This window comes from Electrona antarctica, assembly GCF_951216825.1.
Source record: "Electrona antarctica genome assembly, chromosome: 13".
NCBI classification, from domain to species: domain Eukaryota; kingdom Metazoa; phylum Chordata; class Actinopteri; order Myctophiformes; family Myctophidae; genus Electrona; species Electrona antarctica.
In genome coordinates, this window is record NC_136794.1 from 21014356 (window position 1) to 21039452 (window position 25097).

General features: G+C 43.0%; 2 protein-coding genes across 5 annotated transcripts in view; one reads left to right on the plus strand and one right to left on the minus strand.

The window, feature by feature from the left end:
* The window catches only part of myo10l3 (myosin X, like 3), a 91109-nt gene that overhangs the window by 17768 nt on the left and 48244 nt on the right, over positions 1-25097 (plus strand). For all 4 annotated transcript variants that reach the window (XM_079518279.1, XM_079518281.1, XM_079518280.1 and 1 more), the window contains exons 2-3: positions 777-875; positions 24249-24407. In XM_079518279.1, the coding sequence (XP_079374405.1) occupies positions 777-875; positions 24249-24407 (258 nt within the window). The remainder of the gene's footprint in view (positions 1-776; positions 876-24248; positions 24408-25097) is intronic.
* On the minus strand, positions 13207-18262 carry LOC306935301 (cytochrome P450 2K1-like; the record flags this gene model as incomplete). The annotated part of the gene is made up of 9 exons (XM_079518284.1): positions 13207-13409; positions 13534-13675; positions 13773-13957; positions 15507-15648; positions 15726-15905; positions 16433-16593; positions 16707-16856; positions 16944-17106; positions 18062-18262. 9 exons carry the CDS (start codon positions 18260-18262, stop codon positions 13207-13209), a joined length of 1527 nt encoding a protein of 508 aa, XP_079374410.1.

The following is a 25097-nucleotide window of genomic DNA, read 5'->3' on the forward strand; positions in this document are numbered from 1 at the left end:
AAGTTGCTGCATGAATGTTTTAGCTACTTTTATGATCCTGAGTGGTATACTTTGAAGCGAATGACACACCCTCAGCCTGCATTTACGCCTGGTTAACAGCTTTCCTCCACTAAAATGTAATGCTGGTTTAATGAGAGGGCAGCAGCCATGCCAGTATGGTTTGGTAAGGGAATGGTTATGTGGCATAAGGCGTTGGGGGGAGGGATGGAGGGGTTAGAGATAGTGACACAGTGAGGGAACGAGGAAGGTAGAGAGAGGGAAGGAAAAGAGAGAAGTTCAGACACTGCTGGGTGGCATGAACTTAGTGGTTGTTTCTTGTCAGCCACAATGACTTCACACTGTCCCTGACTGTACCTTGCATTTCTTGATCAGATGAATCACTACTGCTACTGGGGATTTGAATGCACTGTACAATTGTCATTTGTTCTAATGTGTCTTTCATCTGGTCTTTTTCTGAGTTACTGGCACTTCATCAAGCTTATATTGTGTAGTGTACATGTTTACTCCGGACATCTTTACATCCATCATTGATTGATTGAAGTATTTATTATTTTTACATCCATCATTCATCTATTTTTTATACATAATCATAACGACATTATTTGGAATAACGTTAATTGTGGGTGTGTTTCATCTAGGTGCAACAAGCATAGGTGCAAACAGCTAAATAAAACATCCATAGTAAATGTTATTACCTTCAAGTTGTGTTTACCTGTGAAAAGTCTCTGTTTAGAGCCACGTCTTGGTGCTGATGTTGTGTTGTGTTGTGTTCGCAGGGGGCCCACGTCTGGCTTAGACACAAAGAGCAGCTCCAGCCCTCCACAGTCAGCTCCTGTGACGATGCAACTCTGGTCCTCACTACTGACTATGGGAAGGTAAGAACAACCCTTAACTTTAAAATATTATATATCTTTTAAATGGTAGCGTTTGTGTGTTTAATGCAAGCTCTACACAGTCTGTCAAAGCATCTGCCAGCATCTACAATCCACTATCCTAAATCACTTAGACTTCGAAGCAGATAGCAGATAGCTTGTTCCCACAACATTATTCAGATCTCTTGTAAAGCCAAGGAGTGCTATGTAGAGCCAAAACTGTTTAGTCTTTTTTGTGTGCTGCTTTAGAATGTCAAGCCAGTACATTTCTCTGAACACTTGCTGGGACCTTCCCTGTGTCTATTAGCCTATAAGTGATATAAGGCTTGACTCCATGCTACAACTAAACTAAGATATCCTATAGCGTGTAACTTGAAAGACCCACAGGGCATTGTTTATGAGTGGCTATTGTGAGCTCACATGCGTTCCATCTCAGAGGATCTGTGACGGAATCAACACCTTTTGTAATAATAGAAGAGCCTTTTGTAATAATAGAAGAATGGCAGGAATGGGCTCTACTTTGTGACGAGTCAGTGGCCTATGCTTATCTGTTTGGCCTTTGTGTCTGGAGGAAATCCTGCAAGGGGAGAAAGAGAGCAGTGGAGAACGATGGCAAGACAGGAGGGAGAATGGGGCCAGAGAGTGAAATAATGGGGTGTTGAAAGGTTAAAAAATAGACTCTGATTTGAATGTCTGGGGTCAAATGGCATGGATGGAAAACGTGCCTTCCGTTTTAGGCTCATTTGTAGAGGAAGGCCTTTGTACTGTACAAGTACAAATTAATAGGACATATAAAACGACCCTCTGGTTCCTCCTCGTGGGTGTTGAAGACCCATCCTTATCCAAAGGATGGGCCTTTGTTCAGAGCCAAGGAAGGCCCCCAACAAACTGTCTAGTTTAGAGGACCACAACCTACAGCATCATAAGCATCAAGCCAAGCCTGTCACACAGCTGTTCAGCTGCCCAAGGCCCAATGTTATTTCTGGACCTCTTTACTATTGATCTATATATGGGCGACATATGGGCTCAAGTGGCATAGTGGCTGAGATGCACAAGGAACAAACATCTCAGCATTATCTTTCATGGCCCTGAATTCTTGTCTGTCATGGAGAACCTTACAGTCAGCTGATCACTGATCCACACTTATAACATTGATATTTTGTTATCAAATAACATTTCAGTCAGACAACTCAAGAAGGATGTAATATATATTTATTGAATATAGATGAGCAATACAGTATATTCATTATGGTTTGGCGATGTATTGGATCTGCTTTTTAGGTACTTAGATCAAGCGCATCAGTCCCGACCATAGGGACTCTGAATCCCCCGTACCTAAACAGTAGATCCAAAACGACAGGTGGTAGCTGGGGTGGAGGTGGGTGCGCAGAAGGTTTGTATACAGCGGCACGCTGATACAGTAGCAGCAAGCAAGTTGTATACTGCAGCGCGCAGGTATACGGTAGCAGCAGCGAGCAAGCAAGCAGAAGGAGGAATGCAAACCTCCGGTTAAAGTAGCCGGTATGAAGATGGAGTGAGTGTGTGATTGGCTGAGTGAATCATGTGAATGGGAGCGTGATGCTGAGGCGGTACTGAGGTTCCCTGACTGAACTTGCTCTGCGCATGTCTACGACAGGCGCAAATGCTCATTTCAGTCAGACAACTCAAGAAGGATGTAATATATATTTATTGAATATAGATGAGCAATACAGTATATTCATTATGGTTTGGCGATGTATTGGATCTGCTTTTTAGGTACTTAGATCAAGCGCATCAGTCCCGACCATAGGGACTCTGAATCCCCCAAACACAGCACAAAACATCCGAATCCCCCAAAAAGCAGATCATTCAACACCAACCCTAAGCTATACATGTGTACAACAGAGCACCTGTTGTTTCCTGAAACAGGAAGACCATACCGATATCCATTCCACGCAGAGACAGAAAAATAAAAGTGTGGGCTTGGATCAGACATAGGTCATGCTAACATTATGTGATGACTAGGTCAATGTGTACAACAGAGCACCTGTTGTTTCCTGAAACAGGAAGACCATACCGATATCCATTCCACGCAGAGACAGAAAAATAAAAGTGTGGGCTTGGATCAGACATAGGTCATGCTAACATTATGTGATGACTAGGTCAATGTGTACAACAGAGCACCTGTTGTTTCCTGAAACAGGAAGACCATACCGATATCCATTCCACGCAGAGACAGAAAAATAAAAGTGTGGGCTTGGATCAGACATAGGTCATGCTAACATTATGTGATGACTAGGTCAATGTGTTCAACAGAGCGCCTGTTGATCCCCGAAATTCAGGGATCAACATTCTATCATTATAATTAATCTGAAATCAGTACCCAGTAGCCTACCACCTGGAGCTGAGAGTTAGCGAGCCTTGCAGAAAGCGCAGCGCATATAGCATGATCATAGAGCAGCAGCAGTAAACTATGCCGCCTGGCGCGGCGCAACTATGCCGCCTGGCGCGGCGCAACTATGCCGCCTGGCGCGGCGCAACTATGCCGCCTGGCGCGGCGCAACTATGCCGCCTGGCGCGGCGCAACTATGCCGCCTGGCGCGGCGCATGTAGCATGATCATAGAGCAGCAGCAGTAACTATGCTGCCTGGCGCGGCGCAACTATGCCGCCTGGCGCGGCGCAACTATGCCGCCTGGCGCGGCGCAACTATGCCGCCTGGCGCGGCGCAACTATGCCGCCTGGCGCGGCGCATGTAGCATGATCATAGAGCAGCAGCAGTAAACTATGCCGCCTGGCGCGGCGCATATAGCATGATCATAGAGCAGCAGCAGTAAACTATGCCGCCTGGCGCGGCGCAACTATGCCGCCTGGCGCGGCGCAACTATGCCGCCTGGCGCGGCGCAACTATGCCGCCTGGCGCGGCGCATGTAGCATGATCATAGAGCAGCAGCAGTAAACTATGCCGCCTGGCGCGGCGCATATAGCATGATCATAGAGCAGCAGCAGTAAACTATGCCGCCTGGCGCGGCGCATATAGCATGATCATAGAGCAGCAGCAGTAAACTATGCCGCCTGGCGCGGCGCATATAGCATGATCATAGAGCAGCAGCAGTAAACTATGCCGCCTGGCGCGGCGCATATAGCATGATCATAGAGCAGCAGCAGTAAACTATGCCGCCTGGCGCGGCGCATATAGCATGATCATAGAGCAGCAGCAGTAAACTATGCCGCCTGGCGCAGCGCATATAGCATGATCATAAAGCAGCAGCAGTAAACTATGCCGCCTGGCGCAGCGCATATAAGCATGATCATAGAGCAGCAGCAGTAAACTATGCCGCCTGGCACAGTGCATATAAGCATGATCATGAGCGCAGCAGTAACTATGCCGCCTGGCACAGTGCATATAAGCATGATCATAAAGCGCAGCAGTAAACTATGCCGCCTGGTATAGTGCATATAAGCATGCAGAAGCAGTTTAAGAGTATTATAATACCCTGCAGCATAGGGAGCTAAATAATGAATATATGTAGCATGTGTGTAGCATTTGGAACTTTTGGTGCTGCTGTGGTAGCTGCGCCGATCCTGAAGAGTGTGACGTGTAGCGATCAGGAGGCAGCCCACGGCCTTGACACAGAAGATGCAGCTTTTGCAGAACCAAGGACCGGATATGGCTTCCCGGAATCCATCGTGAACAGGGGCTCATGACATTTGCGGATGGACAGCATGGCAGAAACGAGGCATGGAAGAGAAAGGACAAAGACCAGTGTTAGTTGCTGTCATAGAAATACCTTAATGAAATGAGTTGTTTTGAGTGATTTTATGGTGGGCATCCAAGCAAAGTCAGAAGTGGAAATATCATGCATAGGATTCACCACATCTTAGAAACCCATAGAAGGAAGTGAGACATCTGATTGTATGAGATCTATGTAAGGTAAGACTGAAACCCTTGGAGTTTGAGAACCAGTTGAAAAGTATTGAAGAGTAATAGGATTGCCAGTAGATTACTCACTGAATGATCTGGAGTAAAGCTGAACGTCAGCTATAATGCCTTTGAGATTAAACAGTTAACTAAAGCACTACAAAATAGGATACACAGAAAGCAACTTGGAAAGATGAATAGGACCCTGCAGAGTCATAGGTTTTAAGCCGATTTGGCTGAAGCTTGCAGCTGTTTAAGAGAAGGCAGGAATAGTTTAGCATGGTTTGATTGAAAGTTACCAGGCTACTTCGAACCCATCAGCATGGCCTCTGGGCTAGAACATGAAATTAAACAGGACAAGCATCTCTACGTTGACAAACCTCATGGTTTCGGTAGCAGCAAATCCACGAATACCGCTAATGTGAGCCTATCCGGTAATGGCCGCAGCTGCGATGAAGACTGTATGCGGCAACCCACAGGAAGGACCTTCCCAGCACCCAAGGTTCATCCCATCAGTATGATCACCATAAAGCCTGTTGCTCAGGAAATGGAAAACAGAAGCAGTATGAGGTCAGGCTATGAATGAATATCACTTTAAAATGACATGGATATAGCTAAAGTTGACGTTAAAAGCAAGTTAGCTTCAGTCATAGTGTAGCATCATCTAAGCCGTAACGCTAATAGAATTAAAATCATCATCATTTAGCAGCAGTGTTAGCACGCGGTAACACCATACCTCTTTTCCTGGGCTGAGCATAGGAGAAACACCACACCTGTTTCTGGGCTAAGCATAGCAGAAATGTTAGCAATGAGCCAATTCCTGTCTTTAAAGACGTTTATTTTAATGTTAAACACTTGGCACCCTGGCGCGCCATATGCACTTACCTGAAAAACAGAGCCATAGAGTAAGACGGTAAGAATGGCGCGGCTCTTCTACGAATGGGTAGAAGGACCGAAGTAGGCGGAAATGCATGGACCCATGCAACAGCCCAGCTTTAGTGATCTTAAATCCCTATATGTTAGATGGTTTGTAGTAACCATACGACAAACACATTAGAGACTTTAGTCATCACTGAATAATACTTTTAAAAACAGTTGTCATGTTGCACACGTGCCTAAAAATAGCTCTTATTTGCGCCGCTGAAACCTCGTTGAAAACAATGTATTCAACTCTGCTTGTCCGCCTTTCAGACTGCATGAACAGCGCTCGGTTTCTACCCCCTCATCGTAACTATTCTATTAGATGGCTCTGCTGTAACCTATGCCACCAATTTCTCCAAGCATACTTGCATAGGCGGCCCAGCGCGTTAAGTCCGGGGGTGCTTGAGGGCTGAAGCACCCACTGACACAATGGACGCGTTCAGAAAAGCGCACTGAGCGCACTGTGCAATGCAAACAAATGGACGAGTGCGCTCCCGCACTGGGGGCAGGGCGGGGGGGGGGGGCACCCACTGTCGTTATAAGAGCTTTAGCGCCCGCCTAGGCCTATATCCCGTGCGTCCGTACCATAGACTTGTTTCTCCAATTATGAGCATATATATTTTTTAACCATCCGTGAGCACTTCTGCATCTGATTAATTGAAAAGAAGGACCCCAACGTAACCAAGCCAAAGTGCTTTTCTGGGCATTATTTAAATCCTCTAGCTGCAGACCACTTATATTGAACTGCGCTTGACAACTGGTAATAGTTGCAATAGATCTTCCTGATCATTAATCCCCTATCAATTAGCCTCCTAAAAAATAATATTGTTGTGATTCCTGAAAGTGCAAGCATCCACCTTATAGCCAGGTAAATCCTTTACTTTAAACAGCAGGATCAATTAGTTAATATAGTTAGCATGAATCATTTGGCATTATAAGATTCCTCCAGCCAAAGATATCCAGCATGGCTCTGCCCACCCTAGGCCCATGATATGGTACAATTCACACTGAAATATTCCTTGGGACCCGGCAGCCATGTGGGCCTATGCAACTAGCAACCTCTACTCCCTCAGTTGCTCTGGTCAACTCCATTTACTTCTGACTGACACGTTTCATTCTGATCAGAGAACTTGTGTTGCCATATTGGAAGAGACAAGCAGCCAGGTCCGCAAAAACAAGCCACAAAAACAATCTTGAATCCTTATGAAAACAGTCCAAACAACGTCAATAATTTTAACAACATATTAAACTGAGGGTGCTTCAAATGCATCGTGGGTTTAACAACGACGTTTACCCGGCAAGTGACTTAAATAAAACAAGCCCAAGACGCTTATATGACCAGACGTGGCAACATGCCTGTCAGACGCGATGCGGACATACTCAGAGTAATCTAGTAATAGTTGCGACTTCCGTGGCAACAATGGAATGTGGAAGTGCTCATTCTATCTCAACGGGATAGTTCCAGCCATAGGAACGATGTTGGAACTGGAGATCAAAGCATGTCGCCACTCTCCTCCTACTTTACCTCTGGACAAACTAGTCGCAGACAGTGTATACTTTTAATCCATATTACGTCCACATATTGACTAGTAGGCCTACTACTACGCAGTCAAGACAAGAATGCGCACTAAACGTGACCGCTGTCTGAAGGATTATAAAACATTGCCTGGATTTACATGTGAAGAACGGCGGAGAAGCAGAGCAGCTCGATAGCAGGTAAGCTGCTTCCTTGACTAGTGTTGTGAGCAGGACAGACCCAACGTGACATTCATTGGCTAACGAATGCGATCTCGGTGTTTGAGGCACAACGATAAAATGGCAACAGAAGAGAACATTTAAGCAGCAGCTTCAACTTGATCTAGGTTCCGTCGGTGAACAAAGCAGTGCACGTTCTTCCCACCAATTCAAACCCCCTGACTTACCAGGTTTGCGTGGAAAACCGTGAAAGCAACGTCAGCAGCAGTAGAATTGCGCAGAAGGTTTGTATACAGCGGCACGCTGATACAGTAGCAGCAAGCAAGTTGTATACTGCAGCGCGCAGGTATACGGTAGCAGCAGCGAGCAAGCAAGCAGAAGGAGGAATGCAAACCTCCGGTTAAAGTAGCCGGTATGAAGATGGAGTGAGTGTGTGATTGGCTGAGTGAATCATGTGAATGGGAGCGTGATGCTGAGGCGGTACTGAGGTTCCCTGACTGAACTTGCTCTGCGCATGTCTACGACAGGCGCAAATGCTCATAACCCTAGTTTTTGTTGAATAGAGAGAGTCTTTTGTCTTGGGGAAAGGGACAGATTTACAGTATATCAGTATATGCCGGCAAGGAAAAACATTTGTACTCTCTTCTCTGTTTTCAATGTATGTTCTTGACATGTCTTGCTGTGTTGCTGAAATCTCAACGGCTGTTTTGTTCTGTATTTCTGGATTAAGCAATCATGCTGTAGCCTGCTGAGATAACGTTTTCCACAGCAACTAAATGTGGTAGTGATGTGGTCAAATACATCACCACCCATGATGTAATGGCACCACACACACATGATGGCTCGCAACTCGCTTATTTCACTTAACTGGACAAAAACTAGAATGTAGCATTTGCTAATATACTGTACATTATGTACCGCAAGGGCTTTGAATGTGTTCTTAATCCATTGAAACAATTGCTGCGGTGTGTTAGTCGAGGGGAAGTGGCAGAGACCTGCACCTGCACATGACCTCACCCTCTGATTCCTTAACATCTTGCCATATTTGTAAAAAATATATTTGTTATGATTAGGTTTGGACTATCACTGGGACAATATCATGCTTTAGCTCAGCTGTTCGCTCTCATGTTCTTCACATACAAGTTCAGAATGGGTTGAGCCTTGTGGTCATTTCCTCTGTCTGACAGTCCTAAGACTCTCTGCAGCCAGAATGTCACGAATGTTAGCCTGAAAAACCACATCCACCTACAGTAGAGCATCACTCACTGACCTCATGTGAATCCCTTCTCTTGATCTGTATTCTTGTACTTAGTTGCATGTGCTATTACTTCTGTTCAAAATCTCACCTTATACGCTTTGTTTTGTGTAGCATGTGTAAGGACTAAGGACTAATGGACTAATGTCAAAGATAGTATGTTTGCATGTGCCTCTTTGTATGCGGGTGTCTGAGTTTAAGTATGTGTGTGTGCGGGGTACAGGCTTTAGTTTAGACATACTATTTGTCCGCCTGTCATTAGACCAACAACCTACCTTAAACCCTAAGCTAACCCTAACCGCAACTTCCGCAAGCACGGGAGCAGCGCATGTTCGACTGTTGTTTCCGCATGTCGGTCCGTTGGTGTGTCTAATCTGCGTGTGCATCCCATATGTGCGCCACCTATCTGTGTCAGATTGTGATTCACTTCTGTACCCTCTGTCAGTCTGTGTCAGAGTTAATTAATAAATGTACCCTGGCAGCAAGGTCCCCCTGATCTCAACCTGCCATTTGTACCATACTTTCCATTGTCCATTGTGTCAGGAGGTTAATTCTGTCATTTTAACTGGCTGAATTGACTAATTTTAACTGACTGACACAGTTTGTTCCCACTATCGTGGCCAGGGCTTAAAACTTACCACTGTCCAACAGTGAATTTGTAATGTGGGCCCACTCGGCCTAAATAGCTCACATTGAAATGTAAAGCAGATGAGTGGAAATAGCAGCACTCCAAAATATAATAATGTTACCCATCCAAAGAAACAAAAAATCACACCCGTGTGAAGTGAGGCGCGCTAATATATTAAAGTCTAATCATGTTGATTAGGTGATGTAATGGTGATGTAAAACAAACGGTGCCAACACAAACATTAAACGGCATTAACAATAAAGAGACAATATGACGTAAATGACACATTATGACGTAAATGTTCCCATCATTGTCAATGGCGTTTACAAAACAAACATTGAACTAAAGACAAACAATAAACCCCTCAAAATATGATATGCTGGCTCAGATACATTTTTCTTTTTCTTTTTTTCTTTTTGCACATCAGGCTGCTAACACATTTCAGCATAGATAGAGCATCAGATGAACTCTGATAAAGGCTCTATGCCAAAACACCTGTTGTGCATTCAACTACCGGTAATCGATCAGCAATCCCCACACACTCGCAGAGCTGCTGTCCAGACAGAACACAACATCTGCTCTTTCCTGTAACAGGTTCTCTGTAGTGAATAGTGATATATAATTCCATTTCCAGCTAATATCACAGCATGGAAAGCAGCACTGATGGATTCTGTAAACGGTGTGATCTAACCTTGGCTGTAGTCTGTCCTACTATTGAGCTTTTCACTGGGAGTGTATGTTTGTTTGTGTGAGTGTTTGCCTTTTCATGTGTACAGAATGGCACCAGCTGGAGTGACTGTTAATTTGTCTCCGTGGGGTGAACATGGCAAGGCATTAAGTGGCATGTCAGGCAAGGCATGGAAAGGCACGCTAGCCAGTGTTGGTGAGGGTGATGTCATTTGGATCACAACACACTATGTCAAATAAATTATGTAATAGGATGGCATTACCCTATTGTTCTGCAAGATGTTGGTACCCCGTTTCTGCATAAAGCATGAATAATTCGGTACAAACATTAAGAATGGCATTTCTAGCTTGTTTAACTACTCAGATATACAAAGCAAAAATGGCAACATTTGCCAAATATGTTTTTTCTAATAACTGATGACCAAGAAGAAGGATCCCAAATAATTTTATCATATAACAGACCATCTCGTATAATTAAGACCCTGAGGAAACCCTGTGGTGTGGGTTTGGCCCGTACTATGTGTTACACAACAGACATATTTCCTTTGTCATCTTGTAAGGGAGACATTAATAACTAGAAAATTACCAATTTGGGAAAGTGTGGTTGCGGGTCCAAGGAAGCCGTTCTTGTGTGCAATTATTAGGAGTCCAATCTGATGATGATGTATTGACCCACATGACGTCAGAGGGGGCGGAATAATACATCTTCAAACTTTTTGGGGTTACTCTATAAATAATAAAGTCGGCAAATACTATATTTTCCGACTATATTTTCCACACTAATGGGTCAAATACAGCAGACCTGTCATGTGCCGTGTTCATAGTTCATACGCATCCATTGGGCATGGAGTTAAAACACCACTGCAGAGGTGTGGGTTTGCTTGCCGCCAGCTGTGTCTCCGGTTTGGCCAGGCACTAAGACAATAAGCTTGTGTTCATAGGTGGGATTATGTGTTATGTCCGACTGGGGAAAGATGGCGTGAACCTGCCCATATGTTACACTTTACCAGTGAAACTCCCCAATGTCAGGTGAAAAGGAGCAGCTGCTCCTTTTCACCTGACTATGTGGTTGTCCACTGTGTATCCAGGCCAACAGTGGAGGTTGGCTGGTAAAATTCACAAAAACAAAATACATTGAATAAAGATATGTTCCCACTGAAATTGTCATACCATTTAGTCACACAGCACTGGAGGCTGAAAATAAGCCACTGATACCCACTCAGCCTTTTCTGGATTATTGGTCAATTGAGCCTTTATGTATTATAATGTGAGCCCATCTGTGTGAGCAGTGCACATTCATGAGCGTGTTTGCCCAAATCCTAAAGTCACAAAAGTGCTATTGTGCTATTTGTGTCTGAGTGTGTGTGGTGAATGCATAATATCTCACAAGGAGGAGGACATTTTGTAGTAGCGGTGAGCTGTCAGTGAATGTTTTCAATAATGAGCACTTTTGCATGGCATCCAGCCAGTGATGTTTTTGCGTTGTCTCTCTTGTAGCCTCTCTCCTTTGAACGATATATGCACCATTAATAAGCCTGCAACCTCCTAATCCACCCACATCCCTTGGGCCAGGGTGTGACCCTACTGCAGCAGATGGATCCACTGGCTGCGCGTGCGTGCATCTGTGCCTGCGTATTTGTGTGTGCGTGCGTGCGTGCCTGTGTATTTGTGCATGTGTGTGTGCGTGCATGTGTCAGAGTGTGAGAGAGAAAGACAGATAGGCAGTGATAAACAAACTGCATCTGTGTGTCAATGTCTTTTTGTATGTGTGTGTGTGTTTGTGTCCATGCCTGATGATTCCAAAGACATTAATTATTCATCTGTAGAGTGATGGTCGAATGTGTCCCACTCAAACATGAATCAGGGAGCACAGGCATGGGCTGGCTTAGCAGTCCAGGCACCTAGGCTGGTAATCCAGCATGACATTGTGTCGCGGGTTCGGGTCCCGATCCCGACGAACTTTGCTGTGTGTCTTCCCCCCCATCTCTCTCCCCGTTTCCTGTATACTTACTGTACTTCTATCAAAGGCAAAAAAAAGAAATATTACATAGTCATATTTGTCAGGTGAAACAAACGCTGACTCCGTTGTCTTGTGTAGCTTTCCTGCTCTCCAGTTTGCTTATAACATTAGGCGGTGTTATCAGCCGCTCCGCTGAGGTGTTCATATATGTTTATGGTTGAGAGTGTGGTCTGGGCATTGCAGATTTGCAGACTTCTGCCATGCCCATGATATAGCTTAGGAGGCAGCCAATCATGACTAGGTCGCTACTCGCGATTGGCTGGTGGCGTTTAGGCGGCTCCCATTGATGACTAGGTCGCTAAAAACGGGCCTGTTGTATGTCAGGTTTCACCTGACAAAAGAAGTTTAGGGATAAGGGGTTTAGCATGGACGAAAATATTACCCCAATGTTTTTTCCACACTTTGTAATACAAAGTCATGTACTACTATGAATAGTACATTCATTTTAGTAGTATTTTGTAACAATCGCCCTTTACAATGCAAGGAAAATTATGAACTAAGGAAAAAACAATGGGATCATCGGGTTGTTATCTGTCGTAGGCCTGCTTTAGAGATGCCACAAAGTGTAATTTACAAAACAAAAGGGTACTCCTTCAAAATAATACACTTCAGGAAAGACTTCGGTCCCTGTCCCTCTCCCTACTAAATAAAATTAATTACATTAAATCAGCAATCAACTATTACTTTCTAACCCCCTCCCACAGGTTTGTTTGTGACCCCCTCTTGAAAATTTGTTTCAAGAAAAGTGTTAAGAGAAGTTATCAAAATACACATTTAATTGAAAAGTATACACAGTACAATACAACAATGTTTGCACTGGAAATGGCTTTACTAGCTGACAAACAACATTTTCTACTATTTTGACATGAATAGTTGTTCAGTAAATACAAAATTGATCAAACATGTAGGAGCGAACTCAGAGCGGCCCAACATAACAATAACAGATGTAGCCCATGTGTAGGCTACTAGTGCGGGACACCTACAACAATGTATAATGACACCTCAACACAAATTCTGCAAGAATTATCCAACGCTGAGGAAGGCCATACAGGCCGAAACGCGTACGTTTTCAGTCTCAGAGGTAAATAAAATCATGTAAAAGGACATTCAATGAGTGCTGCCATTTTCTTCACTTCTACTTGTATCTTCGAGCCTTGCACCTATAAGGATTTTGTTTGAACCTGGAGTGCTGCGGGTTGTCTGCTACGGCAGTACTATTCTCTCAAGAATTATCCTTCCAAATTATTTCGTCGACTGACAGCACACAGCTGATGAGGTGAAGGGTTGAGGGTGAAACCTAAAGCTGGCGTCAGATCCAGTTCATCCTCCGTTACCCCAGGTGGAGGAGTGAAACGAAAGCGCTGCAGGAGAGAGGTGAAGAAGAGGAAGACCTCCATCCTGGCCAGGCTCTCTCCTGGACATGCCCTACGACCTGAAGAAATAAGTTGTTGCAACAGTTAGAACCAGAAAATGCCTGGCAAAATATTGCAACATCACTCACTACAAACATAAAAAAAACACATTTTAAAAACAGTATAATGATAACAATCCAATACCTGCAGAAAAGGGCATGAGGGCATCTCTCTTGACAAACTGACCCTCTTTATCCAGAAAATGATTGGGGTTAAATGTGTGTGGGCTTTCCCACTCAGTCTCATCATTCAGGACAGAAGTGAGTAGAGGAATCACAGGAGTTCCCTGTTCCCAAAAATAACAGGTTTATTACATAAACCCCAAAACAATGACTACTGTTTCAGAAGAACATGCCTAGCACAAATAATTGAAAGTTATTGACCTTCTTGATGAAATAACCCTGGAAGGTAATATCTTGGCTAGTGATGTGAGGAACTGACAGAGGAAGAATGTTGGCTACTCTCTGGATCTCATGGATAACCGCATCAGTGTACGGAAGGTTCTTCCTGTCCTCTACAAGGACCTGACGACTTCCAGTCACGCTGCTAAGCTCTTCCTGAACCCCATCTGGAAAAACAGGGAAGGAATGAGAATTACATTCTTCAATAGAGCGCCGAAGTCCTGACGTCACTCGCTCATCCCCTGGTTCCAAGGGGTTTGTGGACGTTTTAAAATCTTAAATCTTAAAATCACCTCATATATGATTGTGGTCCAAAAATAAACAAATAAAACTGTCTCTGCGATATTGTCGGGGATGTGTCTCTCTATCGTTTACGACAGCCATTTTCTGGTTCCATCGTTCCAGAACCCATTCATTTTTCCATAAAACATTTGATTCCATGGGGGAAAAAAGTATCTATTCTAAATTTAAGAAAAGCTGTCTGTCTGTACACTTCCTTAGCACAGAGCAAGACTGCTGCTCGCTTAGGCGGCCATCTCAAAACGCCACGACGCACGGACAGCCTCAAGGAACCTAGCGCCGCACAGCCCTGTCCTCCAGCCTCAATGTGCCCTGCTTAGAAACACCAAACATTTCAACAATCATCTTAATTTAATTAATGTTCGTCGTCCGACACAGGACGCCTTTCTCTCTCTCCTCTCTCTCTCTCTCTCTCTCTCTCCTCTCTCTTTCTCTCTCTCTGCGACACAGGAATAGGCTACACAGGGCGAACTGTTTCGTCACTCGATATAACCTAACTACGCAGGTGACACACTCCTCTCCTACACTAGCCTGGCTAGTGTATGGATCTTGTTTCCCGGGGGGCGGGTTCAAACATTTTCTCTTTGACGCAATTGGTCAGAGCTACTGTCAGTCAAAGGTCTCAAGCATTGAACGTCACTGTACCAAAGCCCGCCCATATTGCATACCGTGTCCCGATTGGCCACACCAGTTCTCTGGTGTAGGAAATGGGCGTACAATTGAGCCTCTCCAGACCGTAATCCGCCGGCAGGCAAATTCTTTTTTTGCCAACGGCTGATTCGGTCTGGCTTATTAGCCAGGCTACTCACCACCTCCACCGCCAGACAAATACAACAGGGTTTTTCGAGTCCCATTCAGCCCGGGACGGGGGAATTAGCAGCCACAACGTTACCGTCAACACATGCACTGTCATGCGATGTTTCGATCTATCTATCTATCTTATATAATAACATTAATTTAGTGCCCAAATTCAACCCAACTTCCCAACATTATCCATTAACACTTCCCTCCCAATCAATGTGATCTATTATATGCATTACCCACACTGTACATAATTTCCAGTTCATATATTAGAACGGGTAAGGCCCTAGTTCTTTAAATATAGTATATCATATAATGAAATATTCAAAAATGTATGTTTATATCATTATTATTATTTTTTCCCCCACAGAATTAAAATGTTTTATGGTCATGTTTCACCAGGATCCTGGATGGCTTGATTCTAGGCTTAAAATAATTTATATTTTTGGAAATCTCTGGGGAAAATCGGGTATGGAACAATGGAACCAGAAAATGTCCAGCACTGCTATACAGTATAATCCTACAGTGCCATAAATACTGTATAATTCCCCCATGAAGAAGCTATACATCACTTGTGTGCTCATATCTGTCATCAGGGTCTGTGTGTTTGTCTACCTTGAATATGAGGGTACTTGGCCATCAACAGTAGACCCCATCTAATTGTACTTCCTGTAGTGTCTGTTCCAGCTGCAAACAGGTTGAACACACTGTTGACCAGGTTGTCGTCATGGTAGTAGGAATCCATGATACCAGAATCCTACCAACAGACAGGATAAATTATAGTAATGGAGCATCGATGGGCATAATAGCAGTGTAAAACTACTACAACTATACCTCCAAACTTTTCTTCCGCATCAGGAAGGAATCTATATAGCCTCGGAGCATTTGAGGGTTCAGAGTTTCCTTCAGACTGCTGATTATCCTCTTTATTTCTTCTCTGTTGTCTTCCACATTCTTCATCAGGATCCTATAGGTTTTTATCCAAGGGCCCAGCCAAGGAAAGACATTGTACACCTATAATAATTGTGTGGTACAATGCACATAATTACATTTTAGGGTTGAATCCTAAATAAGACTTAAAATTCACAGGAAATATGAAGTGTGTCGTGTTCCATTTCAGTACTTCAGACAGTTCAAGTCCCAGTTCAAGTCCCCCAAGTGCTTCATAACTGTCAGTCTGTCACATTAGGTTAGAGTCCCCCTGGTGTTATGGGCTTTAGTCCCATATCTTTAATTATGTTCTGTTTAAATCTTTTGTTATGCCATATGTACATACCTTTGAATTCCCTTTCCCTTTATGACTTTTAAGAGACATGATAAACATATTTGAAAGCCTAAATACAATTTCTTATCTATCTTTTAAGAGGAATCAACTCAACGTCAACACGAAAAACATGAATACAGACAATTCATCTTTTGCTTTGTTAATTTTGGTTGTTTGCTAATCATTTATAAAAGTGTAGGTTATACCTTTTAAGGGAATTTCTACCTGTAAAACTCATACAAAAATCTAAAATCTTTTCAAGCAATTGTCCTTATACCTGAATAGCAGCTGATCCGGTAAGAAATATGGTTTTATGGACTCTCTTCAACATTGCTTGGAAAACGGTATCAGTGTATTCAAACCTGTCCCCATAGACAATGGCTGATATAACATTGGACACTGCATAATTCACTGCCTGGGTCGAATCAAAGGCTTTGCCTGCATGTGACAAACAGAGTCCATATTAGGTACAATTAATTAACATTTTTGAAACACAATGAGCGACTTCTAGTGTGACATTATGATTTCCACAACAGGAGTTATTTGGTTACCTTCATGTTTTTCAATTTTGTCAATCAGGTAATGACATTCCTGTATGATTTTCTCTTCACCCATCCTCTTTCCCATGCCAAAGTCTCTCAGGTTAGTCAAGGCAAAGCGCTTCATCTCTTTCCAGGACTCACCATTGGACAATAGTATACCTACACACAAACTTGAGTAACCATTTGGCCACGGTATTAAACACATGTGACAACAAACTGAGCTACACAAAACATACAGAACGTTACCATGTCCTTTATTAAAATCATAGAATATAGGAGTGATCTCTCTGTCTCCAAACTCCTCAGCATAGTTGACCAGAGCCTGTTTGACCGTCTTGTATCCTGCCAGGACCACCACTTTCTTATGTCCAAGGTGGATTGTAAACACTGGTCCATATTTCTTGGACAACTAGAGATAGAAACATGTGTTACGGAAATCTGTTGGAGAGCACTTATAACACAGTTTAATAACATAATGGACAGACACAATTCAGACTTTCAAAGTATTAGAATTTTAGTATTCGAATACGGAGGCAGCATTCAAGCGTTACGAATCATGGAACACCACATACTGACTCAACACAAACCAGTCAGACTTTAGCTTAAATACTTTCATCTGGAGCGTACCTATGTTCCCCAGGTTCTATGTTCCCCACTTACCCCCGCAAAAAGGTTCTATGTTCCCAGGGTTCTATGTTCCCCACTTACCCCCGCAAAAAGGTTCTATGTTCCCAGGGTTATATGTTCCCCACTCAACTAAAAAAGGTTCTATGTTCCCCATTTAGCTATAAAGGTTCCATGTTCCCCATTTTCCTCAAATTATTAATATCATCTCTAAACACACATAACAGAACATAATGGGGAGAAATTACTATCAGAAACCTGCCCTTTGGGCGACCTTTGGGAACCCTGGTGGCCATCTTGGTGGTATAGACTAGAGCAGTGGTTTTCAACACTGAGTCCATTATTGTCTCCACCAGGCCGAAGGCATGTGGAGAGTGTATGTTTTGCGGATAGTGTTTGCCATTAACTGCATTTACATGGACGATATTTATATAAATAAATGTCACCCTCTTTTACATGCCCCAAAGTATTTAATCAGAATACAACTTTTGAAATGCAAAAAGTTGGTTTGCCTGTTTTCTTTGTCAATTTTCAGATGTTTCATATGATGCTCTAAAGAGTCTGCACTCTGCACTGCAGTACATTTTTAAAACACTCATTTTTGTTTTACCAGTGAAGTGTTTTACTGGTCATATAGGCTACAGTGGGATATTGTTATTATGAATATATGTTGACTCATTGAAACAAATGTGTACAATCTGTTTCCCAAACAAAGCTTATAAGTAAAATGTACGTCTTACATGACAAAGGGAGTTGTGTGGTCTACTGAGATCCAACTGCAGTAAGTTTCCAAGCAGAGGCAGAGGCCTGGGTCCTGGAGGTTCCTTCCTTTGTTCCTGGGTGCTGGAGGAGAGGAGGTAGAGAACAAACAGAAAAACAACAGCAGCTCCCAGCAGACTGACTGAACTGGGAGTCTGGAAAAGATCTTCTAAAAGTGACATTTTACTCAACAAACTCAACTTGCATCCCTAAACTTTTCAGACTGCAATATCAGACAAGACACCTCACAGTCCGTAACTATTTTGACCGACTTGTGTGCTTTGGGTGAGAGGAATGTGGGAGTGGTCCAATAAATAATGGTTCACATAGTAGGCTGTGCAAAGACTCATAAACAAACCCACAGCATGTGCTATTCTCACACAAACAAAATAAATAATCTGTGAGATGGAGGATGTAAGCAGTCACACCTGGCCTGAGTCAAACTAGAACTGGACTCAGAGCTGGGTGTGGCTACGCACCTGTTGTGCATGGACTCTCAGGAGAGAGTGTCTGTCCGGACAGTGGAGAGCTATCGCCTCTCTGAGAGGAATAAACCAGTCTACTTAAGAAAGCTGCCCTGTGTTGTGTCCTTCCTTGCCCTGGGTAGTGACTAGTCGGTCACATAATCATTCAAGAGGAAGGTGAAGATCAGGAATCTAGAAGGTTAATATCTGGAATCTAGAGTTGCAATATAGCCTGACCTTGACAGCCTAAAAGTCTGATCTGATTGAAGCTTGAATTATCCTCTATCTGCAAAGTTTTTGTTTCATTAAAACATAAGACATATTACATACCGGTAGTCATATTTGTCAGGTGAAACAAACGCTGCTCTCCAGTTTGCTTATAACATTAGGCAGTGTTATCAGGCGCTCCGCTGAGTCCACTCCGCTGTGGTGTTTATATATGTTTATGGTTGAGAGTGTGGTCTGGGCATTGCAGATTTGCAGTCTTCTGCCATGCCCGTGATATAGCTTAGGAGGCAGCCAATCATGACTAGGTCGCTACTACGCGATTGGCTGGTACCCCGTTTCGCACCAGTGAGGGGAGGGAGGGGCTAGCCCACACCTTGGCCGCCGCAGTCGGCACACACAGAAGTCATGGCAGACGGCTGTGGAACGTGATGAACGGACCTGCGCTTATGACTGAAACAACACAAATAAAAACTTCGGTGAAAACATAAGCCCAACACGAGGATAAAGGAAACATTCAGTCCAAATGTCCAGTTTGCTAATTCACAACTACTACTAGGCCTACTACTTTGGTGTTGAAACTTAAAATTTCTCTAACTATTATAAACTTTCACGACAGTAGCCTACAAATAAAATGTATGCAACAGCTATACCAAATTATACTAATTGGTCAATATAAGTAAAATAATATAGCCTTTCCATAGGAGTATCTTTTTATATTTTTCCAAGAAGAATACAGCCAGTAGCATATTAATTAAGTAACTCATTTACCTCAAGAGAATGTTTAAATTCTGGATAAAACCATAAAATGGTCTATGGTCTAATGTCATGGAATAAATGGATGATCAAATGTAGGAGTTTGGACGATAACTAACTAACTAGGGCCGTCGCCTTGCCCCCCGCCCCTCCCTCCTCTTACTGGTGTGAAACGGGGTAGTAAAAACGGGGACGCGTCACAGGCTGTTATTGATGGATATGAAAGGTATGGTAAAAGCGCATAGGATACAAAAGGATACATAGTGACATTGACATGATATTTCCTGCTCAATCTTTGTTTTAGGGATAACCGATATTTACCCATGTCCAATATCTGTATAAAAACAACTTTAGGACAAATATTTTGTCCTAAAAAAAGGCATATAAACACTGCATTTAAAATAAAATAAAACCCTTTTGAAAGCTTCTCCAGACAACACTGCTGAGTAAATGTGAAGCTGAGAAAGCCTTGTGAAATGACGAAGGCTGCAGATTCAAACATAATTATTTATTATAAAATAAAATATCGGCCGATTTATTGTCCATCCCTATATGTGTGATAGATTTACATGGTGTACAGTACACTCATCCAGTGTCAACACCAGTTATCATTTGGAGATGATTGATTGACTCAGTTAATCATTTCATCTATCAATCAACATCATGTTACAAGCTGTCACAAGTGCACCACACATGTATTAGTGTTATGTTGATCAAGTTGAATCCCTTGTGAAATGGAGAAGGGAATAAAAAGAGCATCAAACTCTTCCTGAGGTTCCGCTACACTACAGGAAACAACACTACAGGAAACACCCCTTGAGTGTTGAAATAATTCATTAAGAATAACTATTTAATGATGAGTCCATGTTCATAGCGAATACATGGTTCATCACTCTGGTTGGGCTGAGAACTGCCTTTAACACTATAGAAAGAGTATGATATTGGCACAGAGCCAGCCTTTTGTCCCTTTTTTATTCATTGTAATTGGTCGTTGGTTCCACACGGGACAGGGGCAGGCTACTTACTGTGTAACACACACGCACATGCACACACTCTCATAGACATAGTGATAAATGTTCTGTTGTCTAATTGTTATAGTGGAACAGAATGCTAATACACTGTCTAGAGATTAAAAATGGTAATCGAAGAATTTGTTTATTTTAAGTTAACTGAATAGAAAAAATCATAGAATATGATTCAGCTTAAACATCTTTGACTTCTGTTTCAAGGTCCTGTAAGTGATATTGTTGTGTTTAAATGTGAAACCTCTTTTGAAGTTGGGAACTCCAGCTCCGTTTCCTATGTGCATGTCTAATGATTCAGGCATGAACAAATCCCAAAGGATTATTCCATGAAATCTGAAGAGAAAATTATTCAGAGAAGCTCAAAACAAAGGCAATATGTATGGCACACGCACGCATGCACGCATGCACGCATGCACACACACACACACACACACACACACACACACACACACACACACACACACACACACACACACACACACACGCATTAAATATGAACACACATTAAATATGAATGTCAAGTGTCTCTCCCTTGAGACTTGAGAGGTTTGGGAGGACACACAGGTTTATTTCTCTGTTAGCAGTGGTGTCTTCCATGCACAAGTGATGGTGTTTTCCTTTTCATTTGTTTTCTCATGTTGAAATTTGATGTACCGCCTGTAACTTAGCTATTTGTTATTTTATTTCAGAACGCCTTTCGAGCCACCATAATACAACTTTGAACTGATGCCTGGAGAATGTAAAAAATGCTAATACTCATGTCTAATACCAGAATTCCTGATTTCGCATCATATCTTTTATCATTTATACACCCACCAATGTGTAAAATCTTTAACTCTTTATGGTGAAACTATAGGAAATACGCACATCACTTAGTGGAGGTGCTGGGTTCAAAAGTGACATCAGAAAAAGAGAAGGGAACCCGCACACTCATCTGCTCCAAAGGTTTATTATTGACGACGTTTCGAGCCAAGGCTCTTCATCTGGTCAAAACTTGGACAGTGGCCTGGGCCATGGCTCAGTGGTCCAGGCACCTTGGCTGGTAATCCAGTCTGGCAGTGTGCCGCGGGTTCGACTCCCGATCCCGACGGCCTTTACTGCATGTCTTCCCCCCCATCTCTCTCCCCATTTCCTGTCAGCCTACTGTCTGTCCCTCCATAAAAAATATAAAATAAAGGCGAAAGCCAAGAAAAAAAGAAAAAAAAAACTTGGACAGTCAAGTTTTGACTGAAGAGCCTTGGCTCGAAACGTCGTCAATAATAAACTTTTGGAGTAGATGAGTGTGCGGGTTCCCTTCTCTTTTTCTGATTTAACTCTTTATGGTAACATTGTTTAGTTAAGTAGAATAACAATATCATAATAATGACCTAAAAAAAACACTTGTCAGAATAACACTAGAACTTAAATGTTGACGCTTGGATTAATAATGGACACCATTCCATTAGACCAAAGCTCACGTGTCAGTGATGACCTTACCTCATTAATTAACTGCATTGTTTTTGAATGGAAAAGGTTAATACATTTAAGTATCTGCTGAAAGTGAACAGGCTGTTGGATTTATGCGTCAGTTAGGCCCTGTGCTGTGAATAGAAGCCAATTTTCTAGAGTGCAGAGGGTGGGGTTATGGCCAAAGGTTTAGGGACAGCTAGTGTGAGAGGGTGGCTGTAAATCTGCTTGCATCTGTTGGGGTGATGACATCACTGTGTGTACTGTTATTCACCCCAAAGGATCCCAGCCCTCCACCACCCTTGTTATGAGAGAAACATGTAGTAAGTTACTCAACATGGAGTGCATTAATATTGTGTTGTTATCTCTCATATGGCTTGGAAAAAACTGACATGCACATAGTTGCCACTTGCCAGATAGATGTAATTTTGTAATATGCATATGCATTTTTGTTTTGTTTTGTATGACTTTATATAGATGTATTTTATCGGATAGAGAAATAGCAAAAAACAAACAGTATTTCGATAATGTATCACAGACCCGGGCCATCTCTGGCTGTAATGGAAACGACACTGAAGATATTTCTGTGATATACTACTATGTGTGTTTTCAAGAACTTCAGACTAGACAGGTGTAGACCAGTACTCGTCCCAGTACTTATACGACCTGGTCAAACTCCACTACAAGTAAAAGTAGCTCAGTCAAAAATGTTAAGAATGTGGCATGTAATGTGTTTGGGTGTTGCTGGGCCAAACTCACTTTTTGAGTCCATTGTGAGAGGAAGTAAGAACTTCATGTCCTAACATTTAGGACATGAAGTTAGTCAATTTAGGACCTAAATTGACTAACAACACTGTTCTTTTTTTTAAAGATTTGTTTTTGGCTTTTCTGCCTTTATTGATAGTTTCAAGTGGAGACTGACAGGAAAGAGGGAGAGAGAGAAGAGGAGAGACATGCAGCAAAGATCATGATGAACGGGACTCGAACACGCGACGGCCAGAGCCTATATATTACATGTGCCTGGACCACTAGGCCATGGGGCGCCCCAACAACACTGTTCTACCATCTTTGAAGTTCATACACTTTTACACATTTATGTATTTATTTATTTAGCCGGAACCAAGCTAGACAAGACCATGCTGCAACTAAACTTAACTAAACTATTGCCCTCACTTTCATTTAGTTCTTCTCTTAATAGTCTTACTGTCAGGTATCACAGGGGTGCAGTAGCAGTTATGCGCTGACTCATCCCGTTTGTGAAATCCAAGGCCTGCTTCCCAGGGGGGGACAGAATTTGCCGGAACACCAGGCAGTAATACATCAGCACACCACAACCCCCCCAGTCCATTGTCCATCGATATTGATCTAGACACTGTTTCCCATCAAGTGCCTAACGCTGCTGATGCAATCTCTGTCTCCTCAACCTCCATTGCTTTTATCTCGTCCCTGTTTTCACCCATTTCTGGTTTTGATTGCCATTAAGTCATTATGTTTGTCTGCTTATGGGTCACTAATGGATCTGGAAGGCTATATTCTTGTCTCTTGACTGCCTGCCACTGTAGGAACATTGTTAAATCCCTTCCTCCATTTCAGCTTACCTCACTTGCTTTTCAGCTTCCCCATTTCAAGTCAATTCTCTCAAAAGTGGGACGCTCAATAGCTCTTGCCAAGCTAGCAAAAATCATACTTGTGAGAATTAAAAGACAAGGACATCTCTGCTCATCATCTTTCCATCATTGGTGTATGTTCTTGTTTAGAGAGCAAGCAAGTGAAACAAAGCATGGAGAACGAGTCTAGGCAAACAAGTAACAGGCATAGACAAGCACATGAGGGTTTCAAGGTGCCATTTTTTCAGTCGAAGCAAAGGCCTGTTGTTTTTTTGCTGTGCATGACTTTAGTTAATCTCATGATAAGAGAGAGATGTTGTGCTAGCTGCCTGATTCAGTTGTGTGTAAACCTGTCAATGCCCTAGTTCTGACTAGTACAGTCTGCTCCCCTGAGGTTGTAAGCTGCGGTACCTCCTCTGGCTGTCAGATAAACCTGTCAAATATACTGAATATAGACTCCAGGCAGGTAAAGGTTTGTGCTCCGTCATAGTCCTGCAGTTATCATGCTGCACTTTGAAATAAAACAACATTATTTCACTCCAACACCATGTGCATATAGTTCTAATATCTGTCTACCTCTCCCTCTGTTATATCACTGTGAAAACGTAACTCTTATGATGGATTTGTTTGTGTTGTTTTCCTCAGACCATCTACCTCCCGAGGGCAGAGGTTAGCAGAGAGCTGGTGTGCCCCATGCACTCCACCAGTGTCCTTGGAGTAGAGGACATGTCCACACTGGCAGAGCTGCACGAAGCTGCCATCCTGCACAATCTGTACCTGCGCTACCAGAAAGACAACATCTATGTAAGGCATCTTATTCGTGACGCATGGACCCATTCTTGTGTTCATGCTTAAGCACCTTGTAGGACTGATGTCCGTGTTTTGCCTGACAAAGATCTAAAATACCACCTGGGACCTATCTATCACACTGTCTGGCACCTGAAATGCAAAAGGAAAAAGAATCGCACAAATACACACACACACGATGCACTGACGCATGCGCATGCGCACGCACACACACACACACGCACGCGCGCGCACGCACGCACGCACGCACGCACGCACGCACGCACGCACGCACGCACGCACGCACGCACGCACGCACGCACGCACGCACGCACGCACGCACGCACGCACGCACGCACGCACACACACACACACACACACACACAAACACAACCCTCTTGCCTGCTAATTTAATCTCTGAGGGTTTGGCAGGTCTTTATAAATGACATTACAGACCGTTGTCATTGTAAGTGGAATGATGACCTACAAACACACTTCGGTGAGGCCCCTTTTCTCCAAAGTCCTTTACCCGAGTAGGACCGATGGGTTTGGTTCTTAAAATAATACCAACCTCAATGTAAACTAGGTCATTTGTGGCAGTATAACTATATTATCTTATGAGTGTTACTGACCCCTGGTAGTATGTAAGGACGTGAAACTGGGATAATCTTTTGAATGTTATAGTAAATTGGTAGAATACATAGTTCA